At 43.7% G+C, this 13341-nt stretch overlaps 1 protein-coding gene across 1 annotated transcript; it reads right to left on the reverse strand.

The window, feature by feature from the left end:
* Window positions 1-11263: 11263 nt before the first annotated feature.
* On the reverse strand, window positions 11264-12667 carry ADRB1 (adrenoceptor beta 1). The gene has a single exon (XM_012663891.1). The coding sequence runs from the start codon at window positions 12665-12667 to the stop codon at window positions 11264-11266; it is 1404 nt and encodes a 467-aa protein (XP_012519345.1).
* Window positions 12668-13341: the final 674 nt, after the last annotated feature.

Here is a 13341-nt window from a genome sequence, read left to right on the forward strand (position 1 = left end):
AAAACACATCTGGCCCCACACGGCCTCAGATAAGAGCTTGTGGACAAATCTTGTGTATTTTGTCTAAAAAGATATATATATATATATATATATATATAAAATGTGTCTATGTATGTATATATGTAATACTAATTTTGACATTTTCAACGTATGGGTTTTGTGAATTTGTGTGGTCACTCTTAAAAAGGAACAAAAAATATTTTTCTCACATTTCCAAACTACTAAACTAGACTGATACACGGCAAGTTATTTCTGATTTCTGATAAAGGGACATTAAAAAGTACTTGTTTACTTTGTCTCTGCTAATTCTTCAAAGGTGCAGGTGGAGGAAACATTAGCCAGAGTAGCTGCCTGATTTTGGGGACTATGTCTGTCTTGCCCTATGCTCTATAGGGCCTAGCAGCTCGTACGTAAAATTAATGAATAAACGATTGTAAATTAATCTGTAATACAGTAAAATGACAATATATTATTGCATTGGTTAGAAACAAAATGTCTAAATGTGTAATCATCCTTTATGCCACAAATTTCAAACTCTACAACTGTAATCTAAAATGTGTTTGGCTGAACACAATTTCCCAGTGCCATCACAAAATCACCATTTTCCTCCGCTACACACAATTCAGCTCTTATACAAATGCCCAGAGTTCCAGCCCAGAATGACCTAAGAGTGCGGCATTTTCAGAGGTATTGTTAGCTAAGATGTTTCTATAATATGGATCAGGAAAATGAGTTCAAATTCATCTGATATGCAAATCAGAGAAAGAAAGATTTCAATGCTGGCTAGACATATATGTAATGTGTTTAAGGAAAAGAACCATATCAATAAATGAAATAGAAATAATGCTATTTCCATTAGCAAGATTAACAGAACCAAATACCTGGGTTTCCATAGTGTAGAAACTAAACCAGTAGCTTTTCTATAGGAAATGTGCTTCAATCTCAGGAAGCAGCAAAATAGCCTCCTCACTCCCATTATTTGACTTCAGTCAAATAATGGATAAAAGCAGAGGTATGCGGTCCTCATAAAGAGACAGGCAGGTCAGCAAGACTCGGCTGTGACCTGCTTAGGTGTCTTAACTTCTATAAAGAAAGAATCTATCTGCTGGGGAATGGGTCAGAAAGGGGAGAGGTCTGCCGAGGTTGACGATAGAAAAAGGAGAGACAGAGTCAAGTGTTGGCAGTGCCTACCCAGGCCCTATCTAGAGAAGGGTGGGTCTCAAAGCCAGTGGACTTCCAGTATTCCAGGCCACAGCAGAAATGGACGCCTCGATACATCTTTGTAACCATCTTTCTTTGTTCTGACCCCATGCTGGCTAAGAGAACATTTTGATTATAATTGTCTTCCCTGGGTATAGAGAGAGAATGTCTGACCATGCTCCAGTGTGTGTAATAGGCCGTGTGACAGCTACCTTGTGAATTATTGAAGTGGCTTTCTGATTTTATATATCAATCTCAGGAACTGATGCAGAGAAATGCATTCTTTCCAGATAGGTTTCTGAGTGTCTAAGGCAGAGGGCCCGCAAATGTCCTGAGGTCGTGCTCCCTCGGAGGTCTCCTCATGTCAGCCTCTGCACAGCCCCCACCTCCCCAGTCTGAAGCCTCAACACTAAGTTTCTTGCAAACAATAATCCTGGTAGAGTAATAAAACTACAATGCTATTTAAAATGAATTCCTCATTACTGAGAACACATATACCTAAAAAAAGAATGCCAGGTAAAGTCCTAATGCTTTGTCAAAAGGCAAGAATCTATATAACTTCCCTCAAAATAGTTAAAGAGTCCATACAAACTCTTCCTTTTGGGTTAAGGTGGGAAGATAATGATTATGAATCTGCTTCACGTAGAAAAAACCTAAGTGGGAAATGTAAACTTTGAGAGGGCTGTGATGTTTGTTTGCTCCAAATACATTTTTTATGGATATATCATCATGTCTTGCAGTATTAACATGAAGAAATAAATTTAAAACAGAAATATGGACATTAGTGGAATGAAATCTGATTCTCTTAGCTGTATTGACTGTTCAGGGCCAGGGAGAACACTGGAGCTTGAAACAGGGCTCTGTAGAGTACAGTGAGAAAAATGGCTCTAGACCTCAGGATATAATACGATAAGTGACAAATACATCAAGTATTTTGCACATTGACAGCTGACCTAGAACCAAGAACGTGTAGTTCTCATTTAGCAATTTTAGTGAAATGCCTATTTTTAAAGAATAATGATGTACATTTTCATATAGTGTATACCACCTTTGTACTCATTGGATTTATGTTGCAGAATTTAGTACAGAATTCTAGCAGTCTATGTGCCGTTTCTAGAAATGAACTCATTCTTAGAAATATTTTGAAAATAACTTCATTGTTTCCTGTGACACCAGCAAAGGCTACCCCATTTAGGTTGCAATGTGAGGCTTAGCACCTTTCTTGGAGAAAAAGTTCTTTATGTCTGATAGTGAAAATCTGGATTTACAGAAGAAGTAGAGTGTTATATCACATCTTCTGGTAGTGAACAGCTCTAGATCGGCCTGTTACCATTATGTGCCTGGATTGTTGTAAAAGCCAGAGAACTTGTCTCTAGCAGATTTCAGCTAATGAATATTCAGAGTATATACTATGTGCACGGCAATGTGCTGGGCATTGATAAAAAGTCAAAGATAAAAAGAAAAGTCCTTTACCCTAAGGGAGCTTCTAGTCCGATGGGGAATAAAAAGCAGTCTGGGGGTATGAATGAGAGACTTCACTTAGGAGTCAGGCACCTAGACTTGATCTCTGTTCACCTGCTCCCTTGAACAAACTATCTGAGCTCATCCCCTTACCTCTACAGGGGGCATGACCTTCGGGCATTTACCACCCTGATGCACTCAGAAATCTGCTTGGTAAGGGTCAGCTCCTGAAATTGATGTACAAAAATCAAAAAGGCAATTTAATAATGAGCTCATATATAATACATGAGATTATATAAGTCTTAGTTTTCTGATTTTTACAATGGGATTTTTGAATTTACTTACTCAAAATTACTTTGAAGATTAAGTGAGATGTTGATGTCCATCTATCATGCCTTCTGATGCCAGGTTAATCTTTCTAAAACACTGTTTTAAACCTGACACTCTTGCTCATAAAGCTCCATGCTTTCAGGAAGATTAGAGTTCAATGCTTTTGCATAAACTTTGTGATCTGTTCCCACACTACTTTTCCAGTTTCATCTCCACTTACTCCATCAACATAAACTAGTTGCAATTGATTATTCAATTGTCTAAACATTCATTTCGGCTACGCATACCTCTAGGTTTTTGTTCATGTCATTTTCTTCCCCTTGTAACTTGCAATGGAGTTGCCTTTCATGCCATTTTATCTCCTTATCTAAGATCCACCGGGTTATAAAGCCTCTAGAGTAAGCCGCCCTGCAGCCCTACCGCCCTACCGCCCTACCACCACCGTCTTCCTCCTCTGGCTAGTCAACGCTTGAAATGTGGCTGGTACCAATGAGTGTGCTAGAAGCATAAGACACACAGTGGATTTCAAAGATTTAGTATTTTTGGCCAGGCGCGGTGGCTCATGCCTGTAATCCTAGCACTCTGGGAGGCCGAGGAGGGCGGATTGTTTGAGCTCAGGAATTCGAAACCAGCCTGAGCAAGAGCAAGACCCCGTCTCTACTAAAAATAGAAAGAAATTAATCGGACAACTAAAAATATATAGAAAAAATTAGCCGGGCATGGTGGCACATGCCTGTAGTCCCAGCCACTTGGGAGGCTGAGGCAGGAGGATCCCTTGAGCCAGGAGTTTGAGGTTGCTGTGAGCTAGGCTGATGCCATGTCACTCTACTTAGGGCAACAGAATGAGACTCTGTCTCCAAAAAAAAAAAAACCACCATCTGTTTTACTTTTTTTTCTTTTTAAAGAGGTCACTAGAAAATGTAAAATTAAATATGTAGCTTGTACTGGATAGAGCTGGTCTAGAGCCCTACTTTTGGCCCACGTGCCTGGCACTCAACCATATCTGCTTCATTCTTTGTCACTTTTCACATGTGGATGTCTAGTCTCCACAACCAGCGTGTGATTGCCTTGGGGACAGGCTCAGAGTCCTAGGCCGGGTGTACCCCATACAACACACTCACTTAGTACATAATTAAGAACAGATGAACGTATGAATCACAAAAGACTAATCACAGAAATCCTCTAAACAGTTAAGCTCCCCAGATGTTTTCCCAGCACATCTAATGTGAAGAAACTTATTTGTCCCTCTAAATACTCAAAAGATTTGAAGAAAGTTGTAAACATGTGCCCTTTGGGAAGGGGAGGGTCTACTGGTTGCCTGGTTTGAGAAAAATTTTATATATTTTTAATATTCTCTGGGCCTCAGTTTCCATCTCCTTAAAATGAGGAGGCTAGATAATATGATCTCTAATGTTCATTCTTGTTCTATGATTTAAAAATGTATATTGCCTGTTTTGTCCTGTGCTTGCAGGATGCTTTTTGTAGTACTGTAAGGATTTGTTTTCATGTTACATTTTTTCATTTTGTACAATTTTGTGTTTCTTGATCTTCTAAGTTTTGTGGCTCTGGTGATACTGAAGAAAATTACTAGAACAACTCCAGGAATGATAACAGATTGATGCTACCAGACCAGGTATCGAATTTAACAATTTGCAGTTGTTAATAGAGCAAATGGAATTACATAGTGCATAGAAAGCTGGCGGGAGGGGCAGTGTCACTGTTTTCATATGCATACATCATCAAGAGGATTTTTGTACAAAATAGTGGCTTAGTCATCAATTTCCAGATTCCCCTGAGATCAATTGTGAGTTAAAACAGCATGAGGGATTTGGGTTTGCTATAAAGGAAACATTTGCTGATAACATGGGTTATTCAATGGTAGACCAGGTCTTTAGATATCAAATTAAATCTCATCAGACTTGGTGATCTGCGCTGACTTAGGTATATAACCCTGCATGAGGACTGGGGTCTTGTTTACTAGACATATCAAGATCTTTCCCATGCTGAAGAGTCTGTTATTTTTCTGTTATTTAGGTATGCCTATTTTAAGAAAAGAAAAAAAAAGCATTATCTCAGAATTGATCACAGAATCATTTAAGCACAATGAGTTCTTTAAAAAGAGCATCTTACTAAAATGTTATCTACAATGGTTTTAAAAAAAAATCCCTGGAGTGCAGAAAATGTTATTGGAACATCTATTAATGTTTACTCTTCAAGAGCATTTTTAACAAGGACTTCAAGAATGCAGGTGAGTTTCTGCAGTTAACAGATATTTTAAGCCAGTAAAGTTCCTGTAGATTTGTCACTGTTTATTATGTTGGACAGAAAGAAACTTGATACCCTGTAAACCATGAAGGAGAAGTAAGCAAAAATACAAACTCCTGTTGCTCCTGGCACTTTTGATCTCTAAATGGCTATTCCAAGAAAAAGTGAATAATCTGGATAGCTGCTTTGAGTATTTACAACTCAATATAAAATTGTGGAATTGAGTGGTTTTCCAAATTGACTTACTTTTCTCAAACTAGCTGTGGGTTAAGAATCATTAAACAACTACTTTTGCTCAGCACATAGCAAACAGGTTTTTTAATCCGATGTTTGGGAAGAAGATTATTTTCTTCAGTTGTGGTTTCTGTGGAATTTTAAGTGCAGTGAAAAATGAAGGACCATTTGTTTGAATGCATGGGGTATTATATATATATTTTTGCTGTTCATAGTTCTTTTCGCTTTAAAAAAAACGGAGGGATTTTTGTGGGTGGAGTTGCTAGGAAAGGGAAAAGAAGGTCAGGAGGAAGTATTAAGGATAGACTTTGCAAAGCAAAGAACTTCTCCTATCAAAGCATCTCAAAGGGATTTATAAACAAAGGCTACTGATGAGGCTCTGTGGGAAGTGAATCGCAAGGAAGCCGATTGACTTCCCCAAGGTCGTTGGGCACAGCAGGAACTTCAGTTAGACAAGGAACCAGAGTGGCCACAGTGGGCCATCGACTTGAACAAGTTTTCTACTCTCCTAAAATTTTATCCACAATTCTCACAAATCAGCTAGCCTAATAATAACTAGAAAAAAACTACTCTAATTTGCAAATAGTTGAAAGTGGAACAACTAATGTTACCTTTTGAAACCAGGATGCTGAAAGACTGAGAAGGTCACGTGGCTAAGAAGTGACAGTGTCAGAAAAAAAGAAAGCCAGTTAAGATAGCCCCTACATCCCAAATAGTAAACTCATCCTGGAGCCCCTCCTTGACAGGAAGGACAATAGTTTAAATGTTTGTCTGCTTGGAGTTGCCACATAATTATGAGCAATACCGAAATTCTCAGGAAGAAATCCAAACTTGACATTTAAAATGCAACATAGGTAAGTTTTGTGTCATAAATAGGAAGAAAACGATGGGATCTTGCTACTCCTGATTAACAGCTATGAGCAAGGGATTGTGGGGAGAAAAAGAGGAAAAAAGAATTGTACATGTTGAGAGATGTTGGAAATCAGAGCTTCAGGAAACCATGTATGAGAACTTAGTGCTGCTATGAAGAGAATTTATCAAGAATTGCATGTCTAGATGTTCCTAGCTTATTCAAGAACTGAAAAAGTACTCAAAAAAAGGGCTGGGGAGTACGGTGGTTCTAAGATAACTGTCTTCAGGTATAGAAGGGGAGTGGGGAGAGATGTGATCTTTGCCAAACATCCAGTGCTTTCTTGGGTGCTGCTAACATTACTGCAAGGATCATGCTCTGATATTCCCAGCGTAGTGTGAGCTGCTTGGGGCTGCTGTTTTTGCAGTACATCGTTACAGCAACTGGATTTGGAAGCCTCTTCATCTGTTTCATGACCAAATGACCAGATCTGATTGATTCAGACACTGTCGCCCTCCTCCCACAAAAGAGTAAAAAGACTATCAGTGAGGTAAATTAGTCGACAAAGTATCTATGTATAGCATTGATACCTCTTTGACTACATTATAAAGGCTATCGAGTTGAGACTCTTTAAATGAGAGCAGGCTAAACATGTTTTTTTTTTTTTTTTTCAGGAGAGGGGTACACCCTGGAAAGCACTTCAGTGGAGTCTGCCTGAAAATCATTGCAATGTAGCAATGCTATTCAGGACACATTGAATAAAAAAATTGTGAGATTCAAGAGCAAGATTCTGGATGAAAATTTAAATAATGTGGAGGGTGTGTGTAAAGGGGAAGAAAGAGAAATTAATTTAATTCCATTTGCTGATGTGACTGTAGCCCAACTATTTTTAGGTATAATCCAAACAGTGCATATCTTCTCCATTTTGATTAGTAGAAAATTGGCAGGGAATCAAAAGAATTAGTATTTCTCAGCACATAATGCCAGAAATGTACAAATAAAATGACATTATCTGTGCCAATGCATTTATTTGAATCACTGCTAAGGTTTTTATTTTTTTCCTTAAAAAAAAAAACGAATGGACTATCTTTGTTAGAAACCTTTTTTTTAAAAAAAAAAGTCTTTCACAATTGGCAGCAAAAGACATAGAATAATTTTCCTTTGGACTCTTGCTTAGAAGCTCTTGCTAAAAAGTTAAATGTTAATATTACCCCGACACTTTGGGTGCAGAATTTCCGCCTGGCAATTTTACGTATTGCCAGAGGAAGTCAGCACATTCAACAAAATGTGAAATTAAAATAAGCTAGGAAAACGTGCTTCACAAGGAAAGGTTTCACAATAGCCACTTAGAAGTTATTAATAATTCCAGTTCCAAAGAAAGTACAGACCAAAAAAAATAAATAAATAAACTCAATCTGCAACATTTTATATAGGCAAGTTCACCAAGGGACCAAGCTATATGGTATACCAATTATACATTTGTACAATGGAGAGAGAATGTATATATCCTGGAAAATCTTGATTGTTACATGTTAGAGAACTTTACAGTGTTAAACCTAAACATCATTTCCAACGTAGCAAATCAATGAATCTTGATTGCATTTTAGTTCCCTGCTGTGATTTTAAGGTTTATGCTTTGGTTCTCTGTTACACACAAGCCCATAGATAAGGCTGATTTTCTGCACATTCCTCCTCTTTCTCTTGCCACTTCTGCAAGTGCACTATCTCACCAGATTAAACAGGATTGGCAGCTTGCTCCTCAAAGTGCCATAGCTATTGGGACTTGCAGCCCTATTATAAATCAACGGCTATCTTCTTCAAAAACAACGAAAAGTAGTTTTCATGGGTATTCAGAATCACTGACATGGTCTGCGTCTGAATCCTTGTAATCCTCTGTTGGAACACTCAGACCACACAAAAATCTTTTTGTACTTCCTACCACTATATATAAACTGGTCCCAAGATTATAGTGGTTTTCTCTAATTCACTAAAGAGACTCACTGTGTCTACTGAGTAGTTAAATTATACATATTTATTCGTAAAGCTTAAAGGACCTTCCTGATTTTCAGACCTGAGGTTTGATGGGCCTGTATGTATGTTTTGGGCTGGGAATATTCCTTTATATTTAAATGTGAAGACTTATCTAGACAAAATAAGTAAATAATCAGGACAACAGGAAAGTGAAGCATTAACCTAGAACTTCAGTGTTCTTTGAATGAAACCGAAAACATTAAGTCTATTAATTTAAAATAAGGAAGCACAAAACCTCTAACAAAATGCATCTTACATACTCATGGGCAGGGGGTGAGTAGAATAGAGAACTATATTTGGTTCTTAGGGAAATTACAGTGACGTTTCATCCTGAAATTGATTTTACCTTCTCCACAATACACTTCAAGTATTTATCTTTGTATTCTTAATGAAGCTTTGCCATTTTTATCCCTTCTCTCCTTTCTCTCTCTGTTTTTTTTTGTTTTTTTGCTGGAAAGGGGCTCAACTTCATACCAGCTTTTGTTGAAACTGCTACTGTTCATGCACCCTTCTGCTGGTCTCTAAAACATCTACGTCATTAACCTTTCTTGGAAGACTGTCTCCTGGTCTTTAGAATAATATCCCATTGCAAAAGAGAAAAATCAGTCCTGACTTCCCCTAGTAGAGAATAATCTCTTCATGTTAAAACACAGCATGAACCACAACCTTACACTCTCCACTTTGGTTTCTTTACTGTTCAGTCAAGAAATGAAAAGTTTATTTAAAAATAGAATGATAAGTACTTAAACTTATTTTGCAGAATCTATAATTCCTCTCAGGATGGAATTTCACTATACTTTCCTTAGGAACTAATTTAATGAAATATACCCTATCCATTGGGTGTTGTAATTTTGTTAGAAAGTTAAATGATTTCACACTTGCTTTTTCACCTGTGACCTGTCCACCCAGAACCTCTACTGAAATGATCTATTTAATGCCACAAGAGAAAAAAATACTTACTTTAGAAGCCCTTTTATAAATTTTTGCTTAACCATGAAAACATTTTTGATTCTAAACAGCTACTGCAGAAATCTGCACACACTGATCATCCGTAGGCTGTGATTCTCTATCAGAACACAAAAATAAGCTGTGGAAGCCACTTACCGCATTCCAAGCAGGCAACTGATTATTCAATGAGTTAGTCTTCTTTCCTGCGTTTCTGTGAAAAGTTGCAGCTGAGTTACATGGCCCGATCACTTTTTTTTTTTTCTCCTTTTTAGAAGATACACAATCCCAAATGTCACTTCTTAAGTCAAGTGCAGCAGATGGGATCTTGAAAGTGTCTACAAGTAGTCTAGGATACCTTGAATCCGGCTGTGAAAATTGAGGGCAAATCTGTAGCTCTCAGTAGGTGAACGCCTTATTTGGTTACAGGCATTTTGCTATGTTACTGAGTCATGAAAAGCTATTAAAAGAGCTCTATGGGAAATCCAGTCTATATTTTGAACAAAACAGTCTTTTTCATTATCACTGACCCCTTACAGATACACGGTACATAATCTTGATTGTGCTTCATTGGTATTTATTGCACATGGACCAATTCTTCACACAGTAGTTAGTTGCACCAGCGTATAAATACTTGGTAAAACACACAACAGGAAATAGAATGTACACGCAAGTGCTAATTTTTATCAGATTCACGTGGGCACTTGGACATAAAAAAATAATAAAAAAATCCTTAAGATAATTATATTTATAATATGGATACAGTTACAGTACCATGATAAAAGAGTATAAAAAGGTATTTTCCCAATAAATCATTAGCTCAATAACATAATAGACAACAGGAATAGAATTTGAATTTTATTTTAGTTTTTAAGATCTGTCCACCTCCCATTCCTCCTTTAAAAAATATTTTATTTCTTTTTGTGCAAGTAACATCTTCTATGGACTTTACAATTCCTAACACTGTGCAAAAATGGCATTTTGAACCACTCCTTGTTTGTTTTGTTTTTTTTGTTTTTACCCACATGTGCAGTAATCTGAACTGTTTCCTCTTTTTTTTCAATGTCCTGTCTTCAATTGACAGAGTCACATGTCACAGAGAGAGGCTCAGCGCCTGGTCCTTCCAACTAATATTGATACATAAATAGCTGTTTAATATAAACAAGTCTTTCTATCTTGCTGTGCAATATGCACAGTGTGAGGTAGAAATCCCTCAGCCTGACCACCGAGGCGCGCGGGGTGGGGTGGGGTGGGGCGGGGGGCAGCCGGTTTGCCCTACAGGAGGAGAGCAAGGTGGGGCTTGTTTCAAGAAAAGCTTAGTTTCTTGAAACGTGATCTTTTTTGCATCCATCCTTTCCCTTTGCTTTCCGAACAGGCGAAATCATTACTCAGGAATTAAAATGAAATTTCTCTGGAAAGCAAAAGGAAATATGTCCCGACGAACTGTCATTCCCTTCTCTCTCTCTCTCTCTCTCTCTCTGGCAGACTGCTCCTGTTCCTGGGAAAGAGATGGAAGCCAAGTTCATGGTCTTTTATCTCCTAATGTTTCTCCCTTCCCCTGCCCCCACTCCCCATTTCCACTCCGGTCCTCGCAGAAAGTGTCAAAAAACACCCAGGGGAAAAAAAATCTAAAGATGCATCACACACGCACACACAAAAAAGGCCGAACCACAGACAGAAAAGAACCCAAGAAAAGTCAGCAATCCCACCCCTCCCCAAACTTTCCTTTTTGTGCAACGGTCCGTAGCTTTTCTGTTTGTCTTGGATGATTCAGACGAGGTTTGTGGGCTTCGTGTTCACCTGCTTTCGGTCTTGAGTAAACACAGATCTCTTTCCCCTGGGAAGCTGTTCAAGGGCGCCCGCTCTCCTCTCCCGGGGCGCAGAGCCCGCGTCCGGGCTGCGGCGGTGGGGATCTGGGCGCCTGGCGTGCGCGCCCCGTGCCGGGCCCTACACCTTGGATTCCGAGGCGAAGCCCGGGCGGCCCGGCTCGTCCAGGCTCGAGTCGCTGTCCGCCACCGCCCCGCCGTTGCAGCCGGCCCAGGGCTCCAGCAGGCGCGCGGGCGGCGTGGCCCCGACGTCGTCTTCGTCCTCGTCGTCCGAGGCAGCCCCGGGCGACGGCGGCGGCCCGGCCCCGGCCAGGCAGCCCGAGGCGCGCGGCCGGTCGCCGTGGGCTGCGTGTCGCCTGCGGGCGGCCCGGCGCGCCCAGCACAGCAGGCGCTGGAAGGCCTTGCGGAAGTCGGGGCTGCGGCAGTAGATGATGGGGTTGAAGGCCGAGTTGGCGTAGCCCAGCCAGTTGAAGAAGACGAAGAGGCGGTCGGGCACCAGGTCGCGGTGGAAGGCCTTCACCACGTTGGCCAGGAAGAAGGGCAGCCAGCAGAGCGTGAACACGCCCATGATGATGCCCAGGGTCTTGAGCGCCTTCTGCTCGCGCAGGGCGACGAGGCGCGAGGGCCGCCGCTTGCTGGTGCGCCCGTTGGCCACCGGGGCGGCGGCGGGGCGCGGGGAGCCAGGCGCGGGCGCGGGCGAGGGCGAGGGCGGCCGCGCGGGGCCGCCGAGGAAGCGGCGCTCGCAGCTGTCGATCTTCTTCACCTGCTTCTGGGCCTCGCGGAACACCCGCAGGTACACGAAGGCCATGATGCACAGGGGCACGTAGAAGGAGACGACGGACGAAGCGATGGCGTAGGCCCGGTTGGTGACGAAATCGCAGCACTTGGGGTCGTTGTAGCAGCGGCGCGCCTCGTCGCTCTCGGCCCGCCACCAGTGCATGAGGATGGGCAGGAAGGACACCAGGGCCGAGATGGCCCACACGGTGCACACGAGGGCCCGCGCCCGCGCGCGGGTCAGCAGGCTCTGGTAGCGGAAGGGCGACGTGATGGCGATGTAGCGGTCCAGGGCGATGACACACAGGGTCTCAATGCTTGCCGTCACGCACAACACGTCCACCGAGGTCCAGAGCTCGCAGAAGAAGGAGCCGTACTCCCAGCGGCCCCACACCACGATGGTGGCCCCGAACGGCACCACCAGCAGCCCCATGACAAGGTCGGCGCTGGCCAGGGACATGATGAAGAGGTTGGTGAGCGTCTGCAGCCGCGGCGTCTTGGCGATAGCCACGATCACCAGCACGTTGCCCGCCACAATGAGCAGCACGATGAGTGCCATCAGCAGGCCCATGCCAGCCGTCCACTGCTGCAACAGCGGCGTGGGGCCGTCGCTGGCCGGAGGCAGCAGCGAGGAGGGCGGCGACGCCGGCACCAGCAGCCGCGCCGCCGTGGCCGCGCCGTCGGTGAGCGGCGTGGCGGACGACAGGTTGCAGGGCTCGGAGGCGCCCAGGACGAGCGCCCCCGCGCCCATGCCGAGCTGTGGAGGCCGGGGGCGGGGTGTGTGGCGGGGCTGGGCCGTGGTTGGGGAACACCCCAGAAGCCGGGGCGGAGGGGTGCGCGGAGGGAGGTCGCGGCCAGGTCAGGGCAGCCGCGGCGCGGGGCCCGAGGCATCGGCGCCGGGCGCCTTTCCCGCCGGAGCCGAGCGCTGTCGCCGCCGCCGCTGCCGCCGCCGCTGCTGCTGGAGCCGCTGCCGCTGCTGGAAAAGCCGCCGGGACCTCAGCATGTTTCTGAGCGCGCCGGACCCGCAGCTCCGGCACACAGCACCCACCCCACCCCGCTCCCACTCCCCCAAGCCAACCCCCGGGGCCTCGCGTCAGGCTCCTGCAGCCAATGGGGCAAAGGCACGCCCCCGTCTGGTCTCTCCCCCAAGTCCCCACACCCCTCCTACCCGCAATTGAGCGGCTCAGGAGAGTCGGGGCAGATCGCGGAGCCAGCGCGTCCCGGGCGCTCGCCGGTTCCTGCGAACGCGCCCCTTCCTGCGCCCGCTAGTTCCACGACCGATTCCCCTGCGCCCTCTGCTGCTGCCGGCTCGCACGCGCGTCCTTGCCAACCCCTCCTGCGTCCCCACTCGCTCCTGCTTTCCGTTCCCTCCTGCGCCCCTTCTGCCCTCCGCGCTCGCTCCCTCCTGCGCCCCCGCTTGCCCGC

This window comes from Propithecus coquereli, unplaced genomic scaffold, assembly GCF_000956105.1.
Source record: "Propithecus coquereli isolate 6110/MARCELLA unplaced genomic scaffold, Pcoq_1.0 Scaffold84, whole genome shotgun sequence".
Classification (NCBI taxonomy): domain Eukaryota; kingdom Metazoa; phylum Chordata; class Mammalia; order Primates; family Indriidae; genus Propithecus; species Propithecus coquereli.

Excerpts from the sequence above, each read along its gene's own strand:
- ADRB1 (XM_012663891.1), bottom strand. The coding sequence starts at position 12,667 with ATGGGCGCGGGGGCGCTCGTCCTGGGCGCCTCCGAGCCCTGCAACCTG.